This window comes from Pseudorca crassidens, chromosome 13 (assembly GCF_039906515.1).
Source record: "Pseudorca crassidens isolate mPseCra1 chromosome 13, mPseCra1.hap1, whole genome shotgun sequence".
Classification (NCBI taxonomy): Eukaryota; Metazoa; Chordata; class Mammalia; order Artiodactyla; family Delphinidae; genus Pseudorca; species Pseudorca crassidens.
The window spans coordinates 29844189-29871744 of NC_090308.1; the positions used below are offsets into that span (position 1 = coordinate 29844189).

General features: G+C 40.9%; 1 protein-coding gene across 9 annotated transcripts in view; it reads left to right on the forward strand.

The window, feature by feature from the left end:
• Positions 1–27556, forward strand: part of SLC18B1 (solute carrier family 18 member B1) — a 47064-nt gene that overhangs the window by 17689 nt on the left and 1819 nt on the right. Inside the window, exons 1-13 of one of the 9 annotated variants that reach the window (XM_067702060.1) lie at positions 1193–1310; positions 2598–2737; positions 9960–10055; positions 10375–10448; positions 11171–11318; positions 13464–13620; positions 17572–17708; positions 20831–20932; positions 22246–22337; positions 24754–24849; positions 26527–26601; positions 27298–27391; positions 27488–27540. In XM_067702060.1, coding sequence (XP_067558161.1) covers positions 2696–2737; positions 9960–10055; positions 10375–10448; positions 11171–11318; positions 13464–13620; positions 17572–17708; positions 20831–20932; positions 22246–22337; positions 24754–24849; positions 26527–26601; positions 27298–27391; positions 27488–27540 — 1166 coding nt within the window. In that variant the 5' untranslated portion in view covers positions 1193–1310; positions 2598–2695. Of the gene's footprint in view, positions 1–1192; positions 2311–2581; positions 2738–9959; positions 10056–10374; positions 10449–11170; positions 11319–13463; positions 13621–17571; positions 17709–20830; positions 20933–22245; positions 22338–24753; positions 24850–26485; positions 26602–27297; positions 27392–27487; positions 27541–27556 lie in introns of those variants that run through there. The other 8 variants (XM_067702053.1, XM_067702054.1, XM_067702056.1 and 5 more) reach the window with 8 other exon arrangements.

Sequence of the window (27556 nt, forward strand, 5' to 3'; positions counted from 1 at the left end):
ACCTTGGCCCCAAATTAAGAATTTCCCAGTCTTCAAACATTAACCCTTCCCAAATAGTAAATAAGTTGAAGATAAGTGAAGCCTCTTATTTTTTTGTGCCAGAAAATTGTGAGGGTGAGAGTAACATAGCAGCCGTCATGTTCGAGTGCCAAGCCCTTCATATAGTTTATCACCAGTGCTCACAGCCATCTTACAAGATAGGCATTATAATCCCAGTCACACAGAAGGAGAAACTGACCTGTGGTCCAAAGTCACATACAGCTAGTACAGTCATCCCTTGGTATCAGAGGGTATCGGTTCCCCAGTGCATATGCTCAAGTCCCTTATACAAAATGGCATAGAATTTGCATATATCTTACAGCACACCCTTCCATTTGCTTTAAATCATTTCTAGATTACTTATAATACCCAATACAGTGTAAACGATGTATAAATAGTTGTAAACAGAATTTAAATGATATGTAAATCGTTGCTACTGCTTGGCAAATTCAAATTTTGTTTTTTGGAAATTTCCAAAAAAATTAAAAAATATATTTTCAGTCCCCTCCCTCCTTGGTTGAATTCGAGAAATGCAGAAGCAGGATACAGAGGGCCGACTAGTGCCTTGAACTGAACCTCAAGCCTCTGCCTCAGGGGGGATACTCCCAGCCACTCCGCCATGCGTCTTCAGCATTCCCGCAAATATTTTTCTAATCCGGGTACTTCACATCAGTTAATTCATTGCCATGTTACTAATGTCTGGCTTCAGTGATTACAAACACCACATCGTTTACCCACTACGAAAAATAACACACTTTAAATAAAAAATCTGGGCTGCTCTTGCCTTCTGAGACGGACTGCATTCTGCCTATGGAATGTGTATCTCTCTAAATAAACTTGCTTTCACTTAAAAAAAAAAAAGGGGTCGTTATGAACCTAATTTTCTAATTCACATTTGTGTTTTTAAGTTTAGGTGTTCCCTATCTTTTCTGTGTCTACCTAGCTTCCTTTCTTACTCTTAGTATTCCTAAATTTTACTCATTTTAAGGTAGGGGGTTCAACTATATGAAATATAGACTCATCCTTTTTTTTTTTTTTTTTTCCTCTCATACAGAGAGAAAAAGTACAGCACATCCTAAGTGGTGGACATAAACAGCCTATGCCTTAAAAAAAAATTCCTTGCTCCGCCCTCCGCCCGCCCTCGCCCCCCCTCCCGGAGCTCCTCCCTATCCTCTAGGGCCGCGTGGAACTCCCGGGGGCGCTTCCCGTAGGGAATCTGGGATGCCTGGGCCCGGCTGAGCAATCGCCGCCCGCCTTTCCGCTCGTTCAAGGTCGAGTCCGAGGGTGCGGGCTTCGACCCGGGAGCTGCGGCGCAGGAGTCCGCGCACTGCCCATGGATTCGTCGGGGGACCCCGAAGGCCCACGCCCCCCAGGAGGTTACAGAGAGCAGCGAGGCCGGATGTACCTCTGTGGCTTGGGTCGTGTCTCTTTAACAGCAATTCAATTAGCTTTAGCGTGCTTTGTTTGCGAGAGATTCGAAAAGGAGGGGCCTGGCAGTGGGGCTCGGGTCAGCGTGTTTTTTCTCTCTGGAAAGGGTTAAAGTTTGCGCACTGGGGTGGTGCGGATGTGGCGTCTAATGACTTTCTCTCTGTAGCTCTACTTTTAAGTACTATGTGTTTAAGAATGCATTCAAATAAGTGTGCCTGTTAGACAAACGAAAACGAGCCCCACTGTTGTCCCTCTCGCCCCTTTAACTTTCTCTCAGTTCCCTTCCTCATCCACTACCAAAATTTTTAAGTCTTAAGACTTCTTCCTGTTGCACAGATTTCTTTTTCTAGACAACAATGGCAACCTCTGAAAAAATAGAGCAATTCAAATATACTTTTCTTACTTAAATTTCTTTTATCTCAAAACCATTTAATTTAAAAATAGCAAATAGATTTACTGGATGTTTGGAACTGAGTAAATGACCTCGTGTCTTTAAATTAAATGGAAATTTAGCCCTGGGAATAAGTATTAAATTAATTGATGCAGAAGACCTGTAATTATTGTAAAACACTGATTTACAGATTCATGGCACTTGTCTTTCCAGGAGCTGCCATTGTAAGTATTAATTCTCCAGTTGAATGATTTAGCTTATTTTCTCCTACTTACACTTCACTTGACTTCAGCAGTACCCTCTTAATAAACCGCTAACATGACATGCTTAAAATGTGATTGAGTCCATGTAGCATATGAAGCTAGTAACTTGAGAAAGCACACTATACTTCAGAGAACAGTACTCTGGAGAGCACCCTGTGGCCTCATCCTTCTTGAAGGAATCTATTAAAGGTGAAAGAAATAGACCTTATGGTGAAGGCAAAACAAAGCAGATGGTTTGATAAATTGTGCACTGAAATCCTAATAGGGAATAGTATGTAAATGAAAGTGATATATTTTGAAAATTGCAGTGATATACAGGGATTGTGTTACATTTGATCAAATGTGCTGTATTCAAAATAGCCCTTAGCTCAGCAAATGTTATCTTGAGTGCATTTCTGTGCACAGAAGTGACATTTCTGTACTTTGATCAGTAGCCCCAATTACATGTCTGTAATTACAGCATGTTTGCCTTCAAGGTGATGGCCCTCCAGGAGGTGCAAGGGAGACATCCAGGCAGCTTTCAAGAGAACAGATTTTTGTACTGATATCAGCAGCTTCCATTAACTTAGGTTCCATGATGTGCTATTCTATCCTTGGACCTTTTTTCCCCAAAGAGGTAAGACATTTTTATATCCTTATGAACTATTAGTGCTTTTAAAAAGCCTTTGAAATATTTCATTTGGGGGATGTAAAAATCTGCATATGGCAAAGACGATGTATAGAACTTCAGCCAACAGAAGACTTCTTAGAGAATATTTGATACCAGAAAAAAAAAATTCAGTAAAAGTAACATCATCTTGGGAAGTAATTCACCTAAGTATAATTGACCTTCTGAGGATTACTTTGCTTACCATGTAGTCTGATTCATGTGTTTGGTTTCTGCAACTGAAAAAAAAAAAGGAAGTGCACTGAATAACTGAGATTTTAACGTTATTGCAAAAGATCTACGTGAAGACAGTGTTTCCTGGAGTTTGGGTTTATTAATATTTTGGAATTAGGAAGGCATGGTCCACTAAATGCCCTTTTCTGACTTGAATTTCATATGGAATGTAGTGGCAGTGTTTGTGCCAAGGAGGAATTCTGATTAGTATTGATTAGGTCCTTCTAATCATAGTGTTTTATGTGGTGTTAGGGTCTATGGATAATGGCACAGACTCGAAGGAATAACCCCTAGAGAATCCACCTGGAATCTGGAGGTTGGTGAGGTATAGTATGGAAGGAATGGTACTGACTTGGCTGAGTGGAGATAACCTGCCCATGTGTTTTGCTTCATGCTCTTTGCCAAAGCCTCATGATGCACGGTCCCCTCCCAGTCCTCTGACTTCTTTGATAACATGTGGTCCTTCCTTCTGTGTGCTACAAAAGACGAGAAACATGGCTTCTCTGCTAAAGGAGCAGTACAGCTCTGTAGCCATAAGTGCTTTTTAGTTTTCAGTGTACTTTCCCACACATTATCCCATTTGGTTTCCATAGCAACTCCATAAGATAGGCAGAATAGCCAGAATCTCATAATGTTGCAAATGAAGAAACAGATTCCGAAGTTAAGTGACTGGCCCAGTTCAATTCCGTTTACTGAACGGGAATGGGAGGTTTAACGACTTCCCACCCTAGAGTGTGCTAGGCGTTGGATGTGTTAGGGCTGGAAAAAAGATGAGGAAAATGTCCCTCTCTCGTCTGTCCATTGGGAGTGAAAAAGTATGACAACAAAAAGTTGCAGAGGGGCTTTCCTGGTGGCGCAGTGGTTGAGAGTCCGCCTGCTGATGCAGGGGACACGGGTTCGTGCCCTGGTCCGGGAGGATCCCACGTGCTGCGGGGCGGCTGGGCCGGTGAGCCATGACCGCTGAACCTGCGCGTCCGGAGCCTGTGCTCCGCAACGGGAGAGGCCGCAACAGTGAGAGGCCCGTGTACCACAAAAAAAAAAAAAAAAGTTGCAGAGTATTTGGATCTCCTTGAAGAGGATGTCCAAAATGTTAGGAGACTCTAGGGAAGGGAATGGTTAATTTTGCCACGGGAGAGGCTGGCTGGTGTGGAAGGGAGGGAAAGAAGGAGTAATACTGAAAGGGGCTTGGCGGAATAACCCTAAGATGAGTCAAAGAGGTGTTCTAGGTTAGAAACCCGCAGGGGATAGTCACGAGATTAGCAAAGTAAATAGTGTGTTCTTAGGGAAGCACGGACGAAGGTGGGGCTTAGGCCTGGGGTTCAGTTAGGTCCGATGGGAGCAGAGGATCTAAGAAGGCAGGTTGGTGCTCGAATGCAAGGGTCCTTCCATGCAGGCCAAAGATGTAGTCAGTAAGAAGTCATCAGAGGTGCTTGGGCAAGACAGAGTAAGTAGACTGAGTAGATATCGGTTTTGGAAAAAAATAGTGATGGATGGAGCCTGTAGAATTACGATGGAGAAGAACGGGAGTAAGTGGGCCATCAAGTTAGAAGGGTATTTCCCTGTTCAGCTGGAACTCAGCAAGGGCACCTAGTGTTAGATTCCTCTTAGTGGAGTACAGACAAAGGAAAAAGAGGCTGTTGCTGTGTGCCTTTTTTGTTTTTTCTTTCTCAAAGTTTTTGATTTAGTTTATTGCGTCCAAGAGGCAGGGGAGAGAGCATTCTAACTTTAATAGGTGTAGATTTGAAGAGTGGGCTCTTTTTCATTTTTAATAACAGCCTTAGGGTTGACAAATGCACTGTCAAAACTTGCTCTTTCTCCTTCGTATTCTGTTAACCTTCCTATTAGCTAGAGCCAACTAGGTCAAGGGAGAGCAAGGCCCTTCTTCTTTTTTTTTTTTTTTGCGGTACGCGGGCCTCTCACTGTTGTGGCCTCACCCGTTGCGGAGCACAGGCTCCGGACGCACAGGCTCAGCGGCCATGGCTCACGGGCCCAGCCACTCCACGGCATGTGGGATCTTCCCGGACCGGGGCACAAACCCATGTCCCCTGCATCGGCAGGCGGACTCTCAACCACTGCGCCACCAGGGAAGCCCAAGGCCCTTCTTCTTAATTTCTGGCACAGGATTCTTATTTCTACTCATCCTTTTTGTGGCCCCCTCCTTCTTTGGCAGAGGATTATAAGTGAACTAGAAGTTGCTTTTAATAGCTGTTCTTGCTGTCCTAATGTGAAGCAGGATCCGCATGCCAAAAGTGGTATTCAGTTACTGCTGTGGTATGTGATTCTAGGACATCCTAAGTCACCATCCTGCTTCCACAGAGAATGTGGGAACCCGTGCAAGATGGAAGCTGACATGACTGCTGGGACCATGACACAAGTAACTTTTGCAAGTCTGTGTTCTCATCTGTAAAATGGGGCCAGCTAAAAATACATCCCTTATTTAATTGTTGTTAGAAACCATATAGAACAGCGTGGCTCATAGTGAGGGTTCAATAAATGTTAGTTGCTGTGACTATTATATATTTTCTGCCAGACTCTAGAATTAAATACCTTTCAGAGCTATTAAGCAAAGAACATGGATGTGACTTGACCAATGAATGTTCTTTGTACATCTTAATTCACCCCTTTGTTGATACCTTCCCTTCAAGGTACCTGTTTTATGTTACTAGGGCTGTTGTAACAAAGTACCACAGACTGGGGACAACAGAAATTTATGGTCTCACAGCTCTGGTGGCTAGAAGTCCAAAATCAAGGTGTCATTGGCAAGGCTGGTTCCTTCTGAGGGCCGTGAGGGGAAGATCTGTCCCAGACCTCTCTCTCTGGCTTGTCGATGGCCAACTTCTCCGTGTGTCCTTTCATACCGTCTTCCCTCTACACGTGTCTCTGTGAAGAAATTTCCCCTTTTTACAAAGATATGAGTAATATTGGATTAGATTCCACCCTTAACGACCTCATTTAAACTGATTACCCCTGCAAAAACTATATCTCCAAATAAGGTTACGTTCTGAGGTACTGAGAGTTAGGACATCAACATAAGAAGTTTGAGGGACACAATGAACCCCGTAACACCACCTGACCTTTGTGTAGTAGAAATGTGGACTCTGTGTTCCTGTCTACACACAGTGTAACCTTTTGCTAGGATACCAATGAAGGCATCGTTCATAGTGAGATCTCTCTTTTCTCCACACCATTATCTCGTGTGATGATTAGTAATGGAAGGGGAATGACTAATCCTGAGTCTCATAGAATTATGGGCTGAAATCCTGCCCAAGCAGTTTCTACAATGCTCTGGGTTCAACTTCTCCACTGTCTCCCACCACCAGGCACTTAGGGACCACACTTCAGGGGTGGGGGGTGCTTCCTAGAGTGAGGGGACCTTTCCTGCCTATAGTTTAGCCATGAAAAGTAGAGTTCACCTATCTGATTTCCTGTGGTATGCTGCTTTGAGAACTGTAGGGTTTATTTAGAGACATAATAACATAAGAAGAACATTTTCTTTAAAAGACAAGGTTTGAATGATGATCATAACTTCGTATGGGAAGCAATAAAGTAAATTTTTATCTTAAAATTGTAGTTAGGGAGAAAAGGTACAGAAATAGAATTATGGCTGTTGTCGAGGACGGATTTTAAAGGGAGTGTGTGTATGAACATACATTTCTGTATTCAGAGTAAAGTGATTTGTGGAAGAGCTGAAGCTCTGGCAGAAGGATGAATCTAAGTCGGATCTTCTGACCATAGCTATTCACTGCTGGCTCCTGGGTACCACGCGTGATGCATAGAAGGTGCTCGGTAAATGATTCCTGACTGCCTGAGAGGACAGATGTGTGTTTCAGGCTTAGTGCTTCATGGTATGCCAAGTTGCCAATCTTATCTTTAAGAAATTAAACTCATATTTTAACCCCTTACATGGTTATAGCTAGAACCTGATCTAAGGATCTACCATAGTTCCAGGGTTTTAAAAAGGTTTTCAAACCTTTTGTCTATTCATTTGTACATCACAACTAATAGTAGCATTTGAAGTTCAAAAGAAGTAGATTTAGAATAAATACTATATCATCTGTAGCAAATTTAGGAGCTCACTGATAGAATAGGCTACAAATATTAATAGGGATCATTGATGGGCAATAAACTACTCCAAATGTTTCAGGAGAACAGAGAGAATGTCGGGAGCTGGGGGAGCTTCTTTCATCTGTGTTATTGATGTCAGGAAAGGAAACTTCATCTTCTCTGAACTGTCAGGTGGTTGAGAGTGGGTGTTAGAAACAGAACCACACTGAACAGTCTTTGGGATGACTCATGTGCCAGCTTAAGGAGCTTCCTGTTCTTGAGTTTTTTTGACCAGCAAAGTGTTTTTTTAATTTATTTGCACTCAAACCTTCCTCCTGTGTGTTTCTCCTTTTTTAAAAAAATTTAATTTTATTTATTTATTATACAGCAGGTTCTTATTAGTTATCTATTTTATACATATTAGTGTATATATGTCAATCCCAATCTCACAGTTCATGCCCCCGTCCAGTTTCCCCCCTTGGTGTCCATACGTTTGTTCTCTACATCTGTGTCTCTATTTCTGCCTTGCAAACTGGTTCATCTGTACCATTTTTCTAGATTCCACATATATGCATTAATATACGATATTTGTTTTTCTCTTTCTGACTTACTTCTCTCTGTATGACAGTCTCTAGGTCCATCCACATCTCTACAAATGAGCTGATTTCATCCCATTTTATGGCTTTATATATTCATCTGTCAGTGGGCATTTAGGTTGCTTTCATGACCTGGCTATTGTAAATACTGCTGCAATGAACATTGGGGTGCATGTGTGTTTTTGAACTATCGTTTTTTCTGGGTATATGCCCAGTAGTGGGATTGCTGGATCATATGATAATTCTGTTTTAGTTAAGGAACCTCCATACTGTTCTCCATAGTGGCTGAATCAATTTACATTTCCACCAACAGTGCAAGAGGGTTCCCTTTTCTCCACACCCTCTCCAGCATTTGTTGTTTGTAGATTTTCTAATGATGCCCATTCTAACTGGTGTGAGGTGATACCTCATTGTAGTTTTGATTTGCATTTTCTCTAATAATTAGTGATGTTGAGCAGCTTTTCATGTGCTTCTTGGCCATCAGTATGTCTTCTTTGGAAAAATGTCTATTTAGGTCTTCTGCCCATTTTTTTTTTTTAGAAGATGTTGGGGGTAGGAGTTTATTAATTTATTTATTTTTGCTGTGTTGGGTCTTCGTTTCTATGTGAGGGCTTTCTCTAGTTGTGGCAAGCGGGGGCCACTCTTCATCGCGGTGCGCGGGCCTCTCACTATCGCGGCCTCTCTTGTTGCGGAGCACAGGCTCCAGACGCGCGGGCTCAGTTGTTGTGGCTCACGGGCCCAGTTGCTCCACGGCATGTGGGATCCTCCCAGACCAGGGCTCGAACCTGTGTCCCCTGCATTAGCAGGCAGATTCTCAACCACTGCGCCACCAGGGAAGCCCCAAGATACTTCATATAAATGGAATCATGTAGCGTTTGTTCTTCTATGACTGGCTTACTCCGCTTAGCATAATTTCCTCAAGGTTCATCCATGTTGTTGCAAATGCCAAAATTTCCTTCTTTTTGAGGCTGAATAATATTCCATTTTATGTGTATACCACATTTTCTTTATCTATTCATCAATCAATGGACATTTGTGTTGTTTCTATATCATCTTGGCTATTTCGAATAATACTGCAGTGAACATGGGAGGTGCAGATATATCTGAGACCCTGCTTTCAATTCTTCTGGATATATACTCAGAAGAGGGATTGCTGAATTATATGGTAGTTCTATTTTTAATGTTTTCAGGATCCTCCATATTGTTTTCCATAGTGGCTGCACTATTCTGCATTCCCACCAACAGTGTATAAGGTTCCAATTTCTCCACATCCTCATCAACACTTGTTATCTTTTGTTTTTTTCAATAGTTGCCATCCTAACTGGTTTGAGATGATATCTCATTATGATTTTAATCTGCATTTCCCTGACGATTAGTGGTCTTGAGCAGCTTTTCATATATCTGGTGGCCATTTGTATCTCTTTTATAGAAATGTCTGTTCACGTTCTTTGCTCATTTTTAAATCAGGTTCTTTGTGGTGGTGTTTTGGACTATTGAGTTGTAGGAGATTCTTACATATTTTGGATATTAACCCCTTATATAGAGGTGGTTTACAAATACTTTCTTCCATTCTGTAGGTTGCCTTTTCAGTCTGTTGATTGTTTCCTTTGCTGTGAAGATTTTTAGTTTGATGTAGTTCCATTTGTCTGATTTGTTTTGTTGCCTAAGATTTTGGTGTCAAATCCAAGAAATCATTGCCAAGATCGATGTCAAGAAGACCTCACCCCCTGTTTTCTTCCAGAAGTGTAACAGTTTCAGATTATATGTTTAATTTGCTTTGAGATTATTTTGTGAGTGGTGTAAGATAGGAGTCCAATTTCATTCTTTTGCATGTGGGTATCCAGTTTTCCCAACACCATTTGTCGAAGAGAATATCTCTTCCCCATTGTGTGTCCTTGGCACACTTGTGGAAGATCAATTGACCATATTTATGTGGGTTTATTTCTGAGCTTTCTATTTTGTTCCATTGGTCTATATGTCTGTCTTTATGCCAGTAACACACTGTTTTAATTACTGTACCTTTGTAACTTATTTTTGAAATGAAAAAGTGTGATTCCTCCAGCTTTGTTCTTTTTTCTCTCAAGATCGTAAAGCTAACAATTTTTTATAGGCTTGGTGAGTGAATTACTTTCATGTCAGAGACTAGGTTTAATAGTGTCCTTTCCTTCCTCACCCTGTTTATTTTAAAATAATAATCTTTGAAATTACTCTACAGGTAAAGGTTACAAGAAGATGATGCTCTGATCTAATAGCTCCATTTTTCTATATTGGTGCTAATTTGCCTTTCAAACTTTGTTTTCTTTTCTGTTTCTTTAAAGGCTGAAAAGAAGGGAGCCAGCAATACAGTTATTGGTATGATCTTTGGATGTTATGCTTTGTTTAACTTGCTGGCATCTTTGGTATTTGGAAAATATGTAAGTATTAATTTTTTAAAATTGTGTAATGAGTTATTCTAATTTACTAGTCTAGAACTTCCACTGATACAGAAATAACCACCATTATATTTTATGAATCATGCTTCAGTTGACAGTTCCATTCTTAAAGTTGATTGATTTTTAACTTCTTCCATGTTTGTAAGCAATGCATGTTGTCATTCCATTAAAGACTTATAATGTTTTGTTAACTGTACATATCTTCCCCAAATCTTTTGTTTCCTGATACAGTGGATTTGTTTATGTCACTATAGACTTGTAGCAGTCATCAATTTACACTTTTCTTTGACATTTATTATAGCTTGTACATATTGGAGCAAAATTTATGTTTGTAGCAGGAATGTCTGTCTCAGGAGGAGTTACAGTTCTCTTTGGGTAAGTCATGTTCTGATATGTTTGGGATCTTGAAGAGATTTCATAATTTATCTTCAGTTTAAAATGTTAATGGTTTATGTAAATCAGTCAATACCATGTGACTAATGTTGAAGGGAGTTGAATGATACAGTGAATGGAATGAATGACATTGATCTTAAGAAAGGAGTCCTCTAGGGGATCACCATTAAGCCGGCTGCTGAATCTGTTCTTTAGGACTCCTGTGATCGTGAGAGACAGAAACTTAACTCCCTTTTCTGAGTCACAAAAACTTTTTGGCTTAAGCAGAAAGGTGAATTTCTTACCTAAAGAATCAGCTGAAGAACATAAGGATACAAATGTTAAGATAATGTCATCAGAAATCTTTCTCAGGTTCCTGGTTTTGCTTTCCTCTTCCTGTGTTTTTTTTATGTTTGGGGGGAGACCTAAAACTAAGAAGGCTTTCTACGTATGTTCTTATCAGAGTGGCTCTACATTTTTCAAAAGGCCTACTTAGGATTATTATTTAGGGCATCAAATATATCAGTAAAAAAGCGCAATGAGGCTGTCATTATGACTCAGATTCTTCCTACTAAAAATATAACAAAGAAACTCTTAAAAAATTTGTATTCTGAAGAGATTTATTTTAATAACTGTGGTTGAGGTACTACTGTTTTCAGTGAGTACAGTTAAAAAAAAAATCAAAATCAATTTGGCACTTGAGAGTCATCTTATTCTTTTTTTAGTGTATTGGACCAAGTTCCAGAAGGACCCGTGTTTATTGCTATGTGTTTTCTAGTGAGAATAATTGACGCAATCAGTTTTGCTGCAGCAATAACCGCATCTTCTTCTATCCTTGCAAAGGCTTTTCCAAATAACGTGGCTACAGTAATGGTAGGTATTTTATACACTTTTCCTATTTTCCTTTTAGTGTAGGCTAAAATATTTATTTGGCCTTTCAAGTTAAACCTGGGGCCCGTTATTCTAGACCTGCCTTTTTTCTACTTTCTGTTTTTGTTACCTTTTACCCCAATTTCTGCCTGTAGCAGCAAGCTGTCAATAAATATACCCTTAGTCTACTTAGGTGCTCTTCCTGGGCTTAGAAGCCCCTGAATGGGCAAAACCAAATGTTCTTTTTACCCCTTAAAAAATGAAAAACCGTCTCTAGTAGTATTTTGTTGTCTCTCTATAGCCTAGATTGTAGCTAGGCCGCCTGAAGCAGATTTATACTAGAGTCCTTCCTCCACTTTTCCCAGGTTCACGGAAAGGACCTTAGAGATCATTCTGAAGTCCATAACTGCTTATGTGCAGTCAGTCTGAGGAGCGCCCTCTTATTTTACCAAAAAAATCCAGAGCCTGGTAGCATCGTATTGGCGTACATTCTCATATATTGCCTCCGCGCCTCGACACCAGGTATTAGAGACATACCAGGTTCCTGTCCTAGCTCTTGGCTGCTGTCTCCCTGATCCCAACTAGCCTTTCCCATAGCTCACTCCTCTGGACCCAGACATCCCCGAAGGACTCCTGGTTTGCATCACAGAGCAGGCACCACCCTCAGAGACCTCAGGGTCTAATCAGCTCAGTACCAAGGATTCTCCCATTTACCCATATTAATACTACAGTTTGAAAGTTTTGACACTCAGGTAAACTGTTTGCTGTATAAATATAAATCTTCACACTTTTATTAAATATATGTACACATATATTTATACACCCATGTAAGTATATATATATATATGTATGTATATATATCTGTAGAGATTCACTTTAGGTTCTGTAGTCATTTGCCATGCAATGGTGGCCACTGTAACAGGTGTGCTGTTTACATTTCTCAAGAAGGATTCAGAAGGATGCTAATCCATTGACATGCTCTGTAAGACAAGGTTTTGTGGCTAAACATGTTTGGAGTGTGCCTTTGCTGTCCTGCAACTTAGAGATGGCCAGTTCACGTTAGAGCTAGTTGTATTTCATTTTATGTGTCAACAGTCTATTTACAACATTTTCCCATAGGATTGTGTTTTTTCTTTTCTCTAAATTTTTTTAAATGTTTATTTATTTATTTGGCTGCATTGGGTCTTCGTTGCTGCACGCAGGCTTTCTCTAGTTGCGGCGAGCAATGGCTACTGCTTGTTGTGGTACACAGGCTTCTCATTGCAGTGGCTTCTCTTGTTGCAGAGCATGGGCTCTAGGTGTGTGGGCTTCAGTAGTTGTGGCATGCGGGCTCAGTAGTTGTGGCTCGTGGCCTCAGTAGTTGTGGCGTATGGGCTTAGTTGCTCCACGGCATGTGGGATCTTCCCGGACCAGGGATCCAATCCGTGTCCCCAGCATTGGCAGGCAGATTCTTTTTTTTTTTTTTTTTTTTTTTTTGCGGTGCGCGGGCCTCTCACTGCTGTGGCCTCTCCCGCTGCGGAGCACAGGCTCCAGACGCGCAGGCTCAGCGGCCATGGCTTACGGGTCCAGCCACTCCACGGCACATGGGATCTTCCCGGACCGGGACACGAATCCGTGTCCCCTGCATTGGCAGGCGGACTCTCAACCACTGTGCCACCAGGGAAGCCCGGCAGGCAGATTCTTAACCACTGCACCACCAGGGAAGTTCCTCCCATAGGATTGTTGATTTTTCTCATTGATTAGTAGTTGCTCTTGTGATGCATTTGGGAAATTAGTTCTTTGTCAATATTTTTTTCCCCATTCTTCATTTGTCTTTTGATTTTTTTTTGCCATTCATAGTTTTTCATATTTTCATGTAATCAGATTTATCAGTCTTTTCTTTTGTGTCTTCTAAGTTTTTATGTCATAATTAGAAAATTTACCTCACCATAAGGATTAGAAAACAAAAAACTCTCATTTTTAATTTTTCTAGTACTTATATGATTTTAATATGTATGTTTAAATTTTTGGTCCATCTTGGGTGTGTGTGTGGTATGTGTATAAATTGTAAAGTGGATAGAATTTTTTTCAGATCCTGCCCATTAAATCTTTGTTCATTTTTCAAATAAAACATATTAACTCAATTTTCTTTCGTTTTCCCATTTGTAGGGAAGTGTTGAGTCTTTTTCTGGACTGGGTCTAGTACTAGGGCCTCCTTTGGGTGGCTTATTGTATCAATTCTTTGGCTATGAGGTGCCTTTCATTCTTCTGGGATGCATAGTTCTGCTGATGGTTCCCCTCAACATGTGTATTTTACCTAATTATGGTAAGGCCTCATATATTACTCACTTTAAGAACCTTAAATTTAAGTATTTTTATGCTTTTGTAGGAGACCAATATCTCCTCCCTCTTGCCTTTCCCTCCCATCCTCCCTATCCCACCCCTCCAGGTGGTCACAAATCACCGAGCTGATCTCCCTGTGCTATGCGGCTGCTTCCCACTAGCTATCTATTTTACGTTTGGTAGTGTATATATGTCCATGCCACTCTCTCACTTTGTCCCAGCTTCCCCTTCCCCACACCCTGTGTCCTCAAGTCCATTCTCTACGTCTGCATCTTTATTCCTGTCCTGCTCCTAGGTTCATCAGAACCATTTTTTTTTTTTTTTTAGATTCCATATATGTGTTAGCATACAGTATTTTCTCTTTCTAACTCACTTCACTCTGTATGACAGACTCTGGGTTCATCCACCTCACTACAAATGACCCAATTTCGTTCCTTTTTATGGCCGAGTAATATTCCATTGTATATATGTACCACATCTTCTTTATCCATTCATCTGTCTATGGACACTTAGGTTGCTTCCATGACCTGGATATTGTAAATAGAGCTGCAATGAACATTGTGGTACATGACTCATTTTGAATTATGGTTTTCTCAGGGTATATGCCCAGGAGTGGGATTGCTGGGTCATATGGTAATTCTGTTTTTAGTTTTTTAAGGAACATCCATACTGTTCTCCATAGTGGCTGTATCAATTTACATTCCCATCAGTAGTGCAAGAGGATTCCCTTTTCTCCACACCCTCTCTAGCATTTGTTGTTTGTAGATTTTCTGATGATGCCTATTCTGACCGGTGTGAGGTAATTCCTCATTGTGGTTTTGATTTGCATTTCTCTAATGATTAGTGATGTTGAGCATCCTTTCATGTGTTTGTTGGCAATCTGTATATCTTCTTTGGAGAAATGTCTATTTAGGTCTTTTGCCCATTTAAAATGGTTTGGCAAACTTTCTGTTTATCTAAAGAAGGATCTTCTCTTTAGATTGAATGGAAAAATCTGGTATTTTTTTTAAATCTCAAAAATTGATAATGTTAAGGGTATAAATATTGATTTAGGGGTTCCCATTGAGTACCTTTAAATATTAATGTTTTAGGAAAGCTTATAGATAGAAGCTAGAAAATTAAATTTCCTTTTATTTTGATGATATTGGCAGAATTTTGTTCTATAGGTTCCACCTCACTCATTTAACTGCTTCTAGACCCATGAACAATGTAGCTTTAGGTTTGGGTATCTAAGAGTCAACTTCGGTCCCTCCCTCTCTCTCATCCTTTATATCTGCTCGCCAAGTCACCTCTTCCATACTGCACTAAAGAAATATTTTTAAAACACAGTCAAGTACATGACAATCCTCTTAATAAAAATCCCTAAATCCATGAAATGAGAGCTTTATCCTGAAAGCCACTAGGAGCTGTTGTTAGGTGTCAGCAGGGGAGTCACATGAGTTGAACTATCTCCCACTTCTACTCTACCTAACTCCTACTCATCCTTCAAAACTTAATTTGTATGACCTCTTCTGGGAAGTTTTTCTGAACCTTCTCAATCAATGATCTAAATGCTAAGTCACTAGTGCCACAGTGCTCTGCATTTTTCCTGCCCCTTCACACCTGAGGGCCACACCACTTCCTCATCTCTAAGAGCAGTTTCCTGTGGCAGGCATTGTCAACCATGGAGTTCTGTCCCTCCAAGAAGAATGTATCAGAATTGGAGGAAGCAGAGAGAATACCTGAGTAGCTTGGAAAAGCTTCCCAGGTGATTTTGTCACGTGCCTCTGGAAGTAGGTATCACCATAAGTTTTCATTGCTTGGGCTTCATCAGCAGCTTAGTTAAACTCATTATGTGTTCATTTTCATGTATGTTCCTGTATGTTCTTATTGCGATAATCCCCTTTCCCACTGGATTTAGAGAAAGGGACCATTTATGCCATAATAATTTGTCTTATACCATACATCCATAATACCTTCTATATGCATAATAAATGTAATTGATTACAGTTGATCTTTTATCATTTATATTTTAAAGGTGACTAATAAACATCTGTAATATACAGTCCAAAATCCATACCCAATGAAGTCTCCCTGCTGGCACGGCCACACTGAGCCACATGGTGGTGCCTATCCCCGTTCTAAGTCAAATCTGTAGTTAAACATCCTAGGCTGGGCTCACAATTGGTTCATCATTGAATATTTGGCTAATAGTTAAGAAACTAACACCACAGTTTAACTTTATCCCTCATCTCCTGACAAAGTCCAAGTGTAGTACTTAAAATAGTTGAACCACACTTTATGCTTTTCTGGTACTTTGCTCCCTACTGGATCATTATTCACCAAGAATTTATTGAGTAATTAACTGTGGTGGGTGCTTTTGGAGAAATGAGGATATGTCAGTGCTGATTTGGCCCTCAGAGAGCTTCCTGGCCTGGCTCAGTGCACAGTCTCCTAACTCGTCCCCCTGTCTGCATTTCCCAGGAGACCACAGAGGGGTCTCTTTAAACCACAAATCTGATTCTCAGTCTTTGTTTGCAGTGTCTAGTGATTTCCCGGGCTTCTTAGCTTATTTTACAAGTGCTGCATAATCTTATCACTACATCCTTCTCCAATGTGATCTCTCTTCCCTACCCTCCAATTTCCATCCTCCACCTTTGCTTCTGCTCTTTCATTTCCTCAAACAGAATAGTTTTCCCTCACTTCTGAGTCTTGGAATGAGCCATTCCTGGATAATATGCCTGGATTATTCTTTCCTCCTTCTTTGCTTGTTCATCTCAAGCTCATCTTTTAGGCAGCAACTTAGATAGTACTACTTTTGGAAATTCTTTCCTAAACAGCTTTCCCTGTTTTTTTAAGGCAACCCTCTCATATGCTCCAATCCATACCCTCCTAGCTCCATCCTAGCTCTCTCCACACGTTACTGTATCTTCTCTGTGAGGTCAGGGTCTGGGTTTGTCTCCTTTGCCTTTGTCTGCCCAGCATTTTGCATGGTATCTGACTCAGCATAGATTTTGTTCAGTAAATTAGTTGGAAGATAGGAAAGTCATCAAACAGTAGTAAACCACGTAAAATGAAATACAGTTTAAGTGCTAAATTACATGGTATAGATTAGAAGTGCAGTAGGAAACAGAAGTAAAATTTGTGGGGTAATTAGGGTCACAGCCAGACTTTACAGAGTGAATAGAACTTGAAAAATTAGCAGGGGAAAAAGAAGGGAGTTGTAGGATATGATTGGCGGCTTGGGAACAACCATGCCTGGTGTTTGGGACGGTGCAGAAGTTGTGTTGCTGTTGGAATGGCAGGACATGAGGTTGCTGTTCAACTGACCTTTACTGCCAAATGGAAGGTACACATGATTCAGTAGCATCTCATTCTTTTTTTTTTTTTTTTTGGCCATACCACACGGCATGCAGGATCTTAGTTCCCTGACCAGGGATCGAACCCATGCCCCCTGCAGTGGAAGCAGGGAGTCCTAACCACTGGACTGCTAAGGAAGTCCCGAGCATCCCTTTCAATCCAGTGTTTTTTTTCACGAGCAGAAAAAAGTTCTTTTGTATTCTTTGATTAACTCAGATTCCTCCTCAGCACACACACATTGTTCCCTGATAAAGCGTCTGGCTTTTACTATGCACCAAATCAAACTTTACATATTCTCTACCCCATCTGGGAAGGCCTCACTGACTTCTAGGTTATGACCCGTAACCAAGACTGCTTCTTCTCACACTCTGATTCCAGTTGATTCTTTTTGAATTAGAGAAATTATTTCTAAGAACACTGAAATGGCCTCTAGGTTTGAATAACTCATATGCAAATTTTAGGCAAACTCAAAAGTGTGGTTATTTTGATTACTGGATAAAGGTGACCTTACCAATTTTACTTTTCAAAATAGATTGAAAGATAAAGTTAAGCAATTTTCTTTACTCTAATTTCTTTTTTTATTTTTACCCCACAGAGTCTGATCCAGGGAAACACTCATTCTGGAAACTCATCATTTTACCCAAGGTTGCCTTTATATCCTTCGTCATTACCTCACTCAGCTCAGGTTTTGGCTTCCTTGATCCTACGCTGTCCCTCTTTGTTTTGGAGAAGGTGAGTAGCCTGGTGATGCAGACCTCCCCATTGTAGCAGGTGGACATATTTGCTTGCTCTTGGGCCCTGCTTGATGGAAAATCCTAGGAGTGGCTTCAAGAAGGAGGCAGAATGAGAGCTACTCACCAAGACAGCCTGTACCTTCCCTCTGTGATGTCCCTATAACTAGGGGTCTGATTTGGTGTAAATGAAAGAAGCCTTTCATCTGGTCTCCTTTTTCCAAGGCCTTGCTCGAGTCATCATAGGTCTGGCTTGGGCAACATCCTGGCTGCTTAATAAGGATACTTTCCTCTGTTTTGATTCCAGTGAGGCATTTGGGATACTTAGTGGCTCATTTAATGTGAGGTGTCCCTTCTTTTCTAGCAGATCCCCTCTGGGTCCATTTACTTTTTAGTCTATTGCATACATATTCAAAAGACTGTGGGCTATATTAATCTGAGATGAGAGAAAGGAACCAAGAATCTCTCTCCATCTTTTTTTTTTTTCGGTATGGGGGCCTCTCACCGTTGTGGCCTCTCCCGCTGCGGAGCACAGGCTCCGGACGCGCAGGCTCAGCGGCCATGGCTCACGGGCTCAGCTGCTCCGCGGCATGTGGGGTCCTCCTGGACCGGGCCACGAACCCGCGTCCCCTGCATCGGCAGGTGGACTCTCAACCACTGCGCCACCAGGGAAGCCCTCCATCTTTTTAATGCTGAAAATTATATACTGAATTTTAAAGTTTGATGTTATAGCAATTTGTTCTTAGATATTTTTGAAAAAAGATTATTAATAAATAATGCAATAAATTACTAAGTCTGATAGTTAATTATCCTGGAGAATTAATCTATGTTTATAAAGACAGAAATCTACTAGCTGCAGTCCATACTCACTTTATTTGAGGCCCTAGAATGAAAAAAGCACTGTTACCAGAAACACAACCCCTTCAAGTCAGTAAAGACAGTTTTGGGTATTTCACAGGTAAACTTGGGGACTGTTATTTTAGTGCCGGACCCAAGTTTTAGAAAATAATATAATATCACACTTAAGAAGTAAGCATCTATGAGGTAATGCATAAGAAAAATACTTTGTATTTATGGTGACACATTCCATTCACATTATCAACAACGTGTCTCTTTTTTTTTAATATAAATTTATTTATTTATTTATTTTTGGCTGCATTGGGTTCATTGCTGCACGCGGCTTTCTCTAGTTGCAGAGAGCGGGGGCTACTCTTCATTGCGGTGCGCGGGCTTCTCATTGCGGTGGCTTCTCTTGTTGCGGAGCTCAGGCTCTGGCTGTGTGGGCTTCAGCAGTTGTGGCACATGGGCTCAGTAGTTGTGGCTCGTGGGCTCTAGAGCACAGGCTCAGTAGTTGTGGCACACAGGCTTAGTTGCTCTGCAATATGTGGGATCTTCCTGGACCAAGGCTTGAACCTGTGTCCCCTGCACTGGCAGGCACTGAACAACCAGGGAAGCCCAACAACGTGTTTCTTTAAGTCATTTTTCTGTTCTTTTAAGAAGTGTGTCCAAACAATGAAAAAAAAATTTGTAACCAATCTCTCATAAACCCAAGTTGCTCGTGTCTAACTTATTAAAAAATCCTTAGCAATGTACTTTCTGGTTTTTCTATCACATTTTTGTTCCTGTTGCCCTTCTTCTGCCTTCTTAACAGTTTTTTGTATTGGCTGTTTGCTATCCAGTCGCTCAGCCTTTTAGGGAAGGAGGGTTCCACCCTGTCTCCCCTGTTGTAAAATCAGAAAAGGACATTTCTGACTTTTGTATCTTGCTACTGTCTTTAAAGGGCTGATTTTTAGCTTGAGTTATGTCATTAAAATTATTCAAACATATACTGATGTATAAATGGATCTCATGGGCTTAATTAAGGATTAGTTAAGGAAATTAAGGAAAATGAGAACAACTCAGATAACCAAGAAAGGCATGTATATCATGTTGGTAACAGGAACAGCAGCAGAGTTATGAGGTAGCTTACTACTTTAGAAGGCTTTTAAAATGTGTCATACCATCTAATTCTTTAATTAGAAATTTATATCTCTTTGAGATGGATAGAATAGATATTCTTGTCAGTGTTTTTGACACCAGTGCACTTCAGTCTGCGGGCAGTGAGCATCACCTGGGATTTTTGTTAGAAATGCACATTCGCAGACCTCATCCCAGACTTTTTGAATCAGAAATTCTAGGGCTGGCGTCCAAGAACCTCTTATAACAAGTTCTCCGGACTTCTCTTGTGGTGCAGTGGTTAAGAATCTGCCTGCCAATGCAGGGGACACGGGTTCGAGCCCTGGTCCGGGAAGATCCCACATGTCTCGGAGCAACTAAGCCCATGCACCACAACTACTGAGCCTGTGCTCTAGAGCCTACGAGCCACAACTACTGAGCCCGTGTGCCACAACTACTGAAGCCCACACACCTTGAGCCTGTGCTCCACAACAAGAGAAGCCACCACAATGAGAAGCCCACGCACCTCAAGGAAGAGTAGCCCCCGCTCGCAGCAACTAGAGAAAGCTCGGGCACAGCAACGAAGACCCAATGCAGCCAAAAATAAATAAATAAATTTATTTTTTTAAAAACCCACAAGTTCTCTAGGTAATTTTTTGTGCATACTAACGTTTGCAAAGCACTGATTGACATGTAAAAATGCTATGATTCATAGAAGGATAATTATACTATATTTAATGTCAAATGCTACAAATCAAAAACATCCAGGACTTCTGACCTGTGGTTAGGTTTTTTCCCCTATAGAGAAAATGTAATCCGTTTATAAGAGTAAGACAGGGCTTCCCTGGTGGCACAGTGGTTGGGAGTCCACCTGCCGATGCAGGGGACGCGGGTTCATGCCCCGGTCCAGGAGGATCCCACTTGCCGCGGAGCGGCTGGGCCCGTGAGCCATGGCCGCTGAGCCTGCGCGTCCGGGGCCTGTGCTCCGCAGCGGGGGAGGCCACAGCAGTGAGAGGCCCGCGTACCGCAAAAAAAAAAAGAGTAAGACAAAAATTAGGAAGGTTGCTGACTGTTAGTAGTAGCCTCATGGCAGATAGTAAGAGCTGAAGAAATGGTAGAAGGAAAAGATAGATATTTATTGAAAAAATGACTTAACCATGTAACTTTAACACAGGATTTCTTTTACAGTTTAATTTACCAGCTGGATATGTGGGACTGGTATTCCTGGGTTTGGCACTATCCTACGCCATTTCTTCACCACTGGTGGGCCTACTCAGTGATAAAATGCCAGTATGTATGCTTTAGCGATATTTAAGAGTTACTTTTGTATGTCTAGACTGGTGGTTGTCCAACTGTACTTCCTGAACTCTAGAGGTCCACTGATTAGAATTAAAATATTCAGTTTTTAAAAAATTTTATCTTTATTGAGGTATAGTTGACAAATAAAATTGTAAGATATTTAAAGTATACATCATGGTGATTTGGTATACATACACCCTGAGAAAGGATTCCCTCCACCTGGTTAATTAACATATCCATCACCACAGTTACCTTTTTTGGGGGGGGGGTGGAGAGCAGTGAGAACATTTAAATTTTAATATATTCAATTTTTTAAGCTGATGGAGAGGTTTCAGTGTGAGGTCTCAGTATGTGCCAACCTGCCATCACCCTGAACAGGTTCACTTTTTAATTGCTTAATCTGGGAAAAGAGGACGAGTCTTATGCTAAAACTGTTGAAAAACTCTTGGATTAGACTTTCTAAAGGAAAAAGTTCCCTTGATGCAAAAAAGTGGTTTGACCTTAATAAGTAGGGCAGAGCCCCAAAAGTAGTTAGGACTTGACCAAGTTGAGAGGATAGAATTCAGTTTTTCTGTGGGAGTGAAAGGATTGGTCGTGTAAATATGCCTCAGTTATCCCATAGCCATCCTGACAGAAAATCCTTTCTAGTCTCCTTTAACTAGGTCTAAACCACTCAGTCCAGATGACTAGTATACAGAGCTAGTACTGTTAGCCAGGTCTCAAGCTTCTATGACTTTAGTGCTTATTTTTGTGTTTCCCCTCTTAATTAGATGTGGGTATATACTTATGAAGACTTATCACATGGAGGTTACTTGGTAATCCAGGTGAAAAAAAACAAGTGTCTTAAACAGTGTTTGTAACTTAGTGTTAAGGCATAGCCTAATATAACTGAACAGATACCGTACCTCTATAACTGTTAGCCTGTGTTTGAGTAGTTTATAAGGAAACATTTTATTTGGAACTTTTTAATAATGTGAATTTTCTAGATAGTGCATCTACTTGGTCATTCCTTGTGGTGACTGCTTTTTAAATTGTTATATTTGGAACAGTTTATCATGTGCAAAATCTACAATACAATCCCTTTCCAAGGAATACTTGTCCTTTGCTCAACCCCTGTCTTGGGGTATATTGCACTTGCTTTTGTGTTTACCATCTACCTGTTTTCTCTTACATGTAAAATTTTGTTTTCTCCAATGTATTTGGATTTTTTAATATCATGACTTGTGTTCTTCAATGATTTCGTTATTTTCCTGAACTATGGAAGATCTTTACCTCTAAGAGTTTCTGTGGTCTTTCTTTATCAGCATCTAAGGAAATGGCTTCTCGTTTTTGGAAACTTAATCACAGCAGGGTGCTACATGCTCTTAGGACCTGCCCCATTCTTGCACATTAAGAGGTAATTTTTTTTCTTCTTTTGAATTTGTGGCAAAATAACATTAGGAATTATTTAAAAAATTTTTGGTGTAACACTGATATGCTTAGTATCTTTGAATCTTATTTAAATAATTACCAGATTTAGGACTATATTGAATTGTTTGTTTTACTGACAGTATTACTGGATGCTAGCAGTGATCTAGGCAAACAGGAATGCATAAAATCTGAATCAAATGATAAAAATGCTTATTCTCCCTTTGTATTTCAATTGCACATTTGTACTTTATTTTAGTTAATTTTTTAAAAATTTATTGTTTATTTTTGGCTGCGTTGGGTCTTTGTTGCTGCACGCGGGCTTTCTCTAGTTGTGGAGAGCATGGGCTACTCTCTGTTGTGGTGTGTGGGCTTCTCCTTGCGGTGGCTTCTCTTGTTGCGGAGCACAGGCTCTAGACGCACGGGCTTCAGTAGTTGTGGCACATGGGCTCAGTAGTTGTGGCTTGTGGGCTCTAGAGCTCAGGCTCAGTAGTTGTGACGCACGGGCTTAGTTTCTCCACGTCATATGGGATCTTCCTAGACCAGGGCTCGAATCCGTGTCCCCTGCATTGGCAGGCGGATTCTTACCCACTGCTCCACCAGGGAAGTCCTGTACTTTATTTTAAAAGTAGCATTTGTTATCTACCTTTAGCTGATAGTTCTTAGAATATACTTTTGTTTTTTCTATTCCTTCTTGCCCCTTGAGGAGGGAACTAAATCATTTTTGTTTCTGTATCATCCTTAGCATATGGTAGCTACTTAATAAAGCTTGTTTATTTTTTATTTTTTTAACGAAGATGTTGGGGGTAGGAGTTTATTAATTAATTAATTTATTTTTGCTGTGTTGGGTCTTCGTTTCTGTGTGAGGGCTTCCTCTAGTTGTGGCAAGCGGGGGCCACTCTTTATCGCAGCGCACGGGCCTCTCACTATCGCGGCCTCTCTTGTTGCGGAGCACAGGCTCCAGACACACAGCCTCAGTAGTTGTGGCACACGGGCCTAGCTGCTCCACGGCATATGGGATCCTCCCAGACCAGGGCTCGAACCCGTGTCCCCTGCGTTAGCAGGCAGATTCTCAACCACTGCGCCACCAGGGAAGCCCAAGCTTGTTTATTATCATTTATTTTCTAAAATAAAATGAGCTACTTAGAGCTTTTTAGGTACCTCTGGGACAAAACATGATATGGATAAAGGAATGATTTCAGAGTCTTTCAGATTTGGGTTTGTATTTGGGCTTTGCCCCTTCCTTGGTATGTGAACTTGAGCAAATAATTTAACTTCCAAGAGCCTCAGTTTTCTTATCCACCAAAAAAGCCAATAATAGTACTGTTGAAATAATTTTCTAGGCTCAAGATAGAGTGACTCCAGCCCAGGGTGCCATGTCAGCAAACCAAAACTTAGAAAACTTTCATGTCCCTGTAAATGCTCCTCTTGACCAGAAAAGCAGTCTATCCCGTCACCCAGTCACCCCCAAACGCCAAGCCACCAACTGTGGGCCACTCACCCCAAACAAGATGGACTGCATAGCCCCAGACAATCAGATATTACCTGTTTTTCTCTTCCTTGTTTTTTTTTTTGGTGTGTGTGGTACGCGGGCCTCTCGCTGTTGTGGACTCTCCCCGCTGCAGAGCACAGGCTCCGGACGCGCAGGCCCAGCGGCCATGGCTCACGGGCCCAGCCGCTCCACGGCATGTGGGATCTTCCCAGACCGGGGCATGAACCCGTGTCCCCTGCATCGGCAGGTGGACTCTCAACCACTGCGCCGCCAGGGAAGCCCCTCTTCCTTGTTTTTTTTTCCTTATCCTGTAAAAGCTTCCTGCCTTCTATCCCATTTTTCAGTTCTCCAAAATGAGACCATCCACTTCATGAAGTGTTAAATAAAGTTTGTTTGTATCACCTAGATTGTCTTCCTTAATCATTTTTAACAGACTTACATGGCAGGGTTGCTGCAAGCATTCAGTAGAATAATGGATATGAAGTAACTGACGTAGGGCCCAACATGGAACACGTAGCAGGTTCCTGTCACTTCCTTTACCATTTTCCGTCTGTGCCATTTTTCAGTCAGTGGAATTTCAAAGCCAAGTGCTTGAAGGAGCAACATTAACATTGACATTTTAACCAACTTTGAAAGGCTTTTACATGGTGATGAGAAGGCAGGTCGACTCTGGGCATGTGACATGTGTGACCAAAGATATTGGGATAGCAGGAGAAATTGATCGTTGGCCCCCCTCAAAAACGTAAGGAGTTAAAAGGTGCTTTCACTGAACAAAATGGGATCAGATGGGGGTAAGGACCAGACTAGTCATGTCATCCGTGAAACGAACTTGTCTGAGATCCTGCCCGCCCTCCTTGGCATGAAGCTTTGCTGTCTCTTTAAATGTTAATTTTTCTCCCAAACTCTCTTGCAGTCAGCTCTGGTTGTTGGTGCTGATATTAGTCATAAACGGTATCTCTGCTGGAATGAGTTTAATTTCAACTTTCCCAGAGATTCTCAGCTGCGCACAGTAAGTTACTTCCATGGCTTGAAGAACTGTATCGTGATTAGCAATAAACATCACAAGCTTCCTTGAATTTCTCAATTTTGTAGGATGTTGGATATTTTTTTACAATACTAAATCTTCATGATTTCATGTCATGCAATATTGTGATATAAATAGTATAAGCAAAAGTACAATAATATAAATGATAATATATAGTAATGTTAATACAATGGTAGGTAAAATGGGTTGTGGCTAGAGGCTTGGCTTAGTTTATACCTCGGTACAGGTATACTTCTGAAAAGCCAGAGCATATGTATGTATAACTGAAGCACTTTGCCATACAGTAGAAATTAGCACAGCATTGTAAATCAACTATACTTCAATAAATTAAAAAAATAAAGGCAAAGCACAGTGGGAAGCCCTCAGCATCATTTCCCTCTCATAGAGGAGGTCCACACAAGGGCACAGAGCGACCAGGTAAATGGATTCTAGTAGCAATTCCAATTCCCTCACACCACCAAGCTGGGTGTCCTGCAATTCAACTAATTCTGACACTATTTACCAGGAGATAACACCAGATCCCACAGGTTAAGGGCTCAGTCCCACAAGAGTGCCTCTGCTTCAGATGCCAGTTTCAAATGCAGGTTGTTACCTATGTTTCTGACCGACTGGCTGTAAACCAGAGGTTCCAACGACCCCCTCCGTGGGTTCTCTTCATTTGCTAGAGCAGCTCATAGATCTCAGGAACCCAGTTCACTCACTAGCTACTGGCTTACTGCAAAGGATATTAAAGGATACAGACCAGCAGCCAGATGACAAGATATATAGGGCGATAGGGTCCCAAGCAGCAGAGCCTCTGTCCTTGTGAAGTTTGGGGCCCAGCACAATGGCACATGGAAGCATTCTGGCTTCCCAAGCTGGAAGCTTTCTGAACTCAGTCCTTTTGGGGTTTTATGGAAGCATCACTACATATGCATGGCTGATTAAATCATTGGCCATTGGCGGTTGATTCAACCCCCACCCCCTCTCTTTATGGGGGAGGGATGTGTGGGCCTTGAAGTTCCAGCCCTCTAATCATATGTTGGTTCTCCAGGCAACGTGGGTGCTAGTCCCAAAGTCATCTCGTTGACATAACAAAAGACATTTTTTTTTATGGCTTTCATCACTTAAGAAATTCCACGGGTTTTAGGAGCTGTGTGCCAGAAATGGGGAAGAAGGCCAAATGTATCTTTGTCACTTGGCCATCAGTCTTTTGTTTAATAGGCATAAAGATGAAGCACACAAAGTGAACTTGAGCAGGGAGAACCCTGATGGCTCTGCTGTTGTCAGTTCAACAAGCCTCAAAGCAATGCGGAGCTGCCTCTGTATTTTCTAAAGGTTGCCCATCGTTCTCTCTACCTGTTCATCTCATTTGAAGAATTTCTTAGTTAATTATATACTTTAATAAACATTTAATGCAAGTGGGTCACGATTCTTAATATTGTATCCTATATATGCAGTAGAAGTATTTTTAGAAAACCCTGGAGGAAATATTACTAGAGTAATATCTTCAAGTGAGATTAGCTTTTTATTTTAGAAATGGAGTATTCTTGCTGTTGGGTTTATCCAGATTATCCCTGGTTTATTTTTATACCATACACTATTCTTTTGTTTCACGCAGGTTTCCCTTTTAACCACAGACACACTCGTTTCTCTTTGCAGTGAAAATGGATTTGAAGAAGGATTAAGTACCTTGGGACTTGTGTCAGGTCTCTTTGGTGCACTGTGGTCAGTTGGGTGAGTAGCTATTGAATTTCATTCACACCTGCAAGTTGGAAAATGCTATCCCCATTTTACAGATGAAGAAATTGAGACACCGAGAGGTCAGATGAGTTGCCAGAAGGCACGTAATTCATTTAGGGCAGAGCTACAGTTCTTATCCAGCTGTCTGACTTCAAGATCAATGGTTATACCAGCAGTTTTAATACATAATCAGAATGGTCTCATATACTTTGTCTTATTTAAGTGATATTTTAAAGTTCCTTTAACAGGAGCCTGTCTCAGTTTTGAAAATGTATTCTTTTATTCATTCATTTGTGTATTTATTTTTAACTCTCTATTATACCAGAGGGATAACTGTATGCTGGCCATGTAGCTATCATCACTAAGTATGTACTGAGTTGTTTTAAATACAAATAGCTAGAAGAGTAGAGAGAATAATATAAAGGTTCTTTTGAATGCATATCATCTTTTAAAAATTTTCATATAAGGCACCAACTTTTCAGAAGCAGTTATAATTTTAGGATTGTTTAAAAATTTTAAACATCATCACTATCAGGTAGAATTATTTTCTTACACCTAATGCTCTGTCCAGGAATTGGCTTTTTTCGTTAGTGTTTATAGTTTCAATATAATGAATTGAAGCAGTCATGCAGCCTATAAGGAGTAACTTTTTTTTCGCACTATAATCCTCTTTCTTCTTTTCATTGTTAGTGCTTTTGTAGGACCAACGCTGGGAGGATTTCTGTATGAGAAAATTGGTTTTGAATGGGCAGCTGCTCTGCAGGGTCTCTGGGCTCTGACAAGTGTGAGTAATTAGTCTTTTACTTTCATTTTCCTTATGTTTATGGAGAAATGTGACTTGGATAATTGACATTAACCAGTACCTTTCATTGTGTTCAAGGGACTAGTGATGGGCTTGTTTTATCTATTGGAGCATTCAAGGAGAAGAAGGAGGTATGGTCAATTCTTG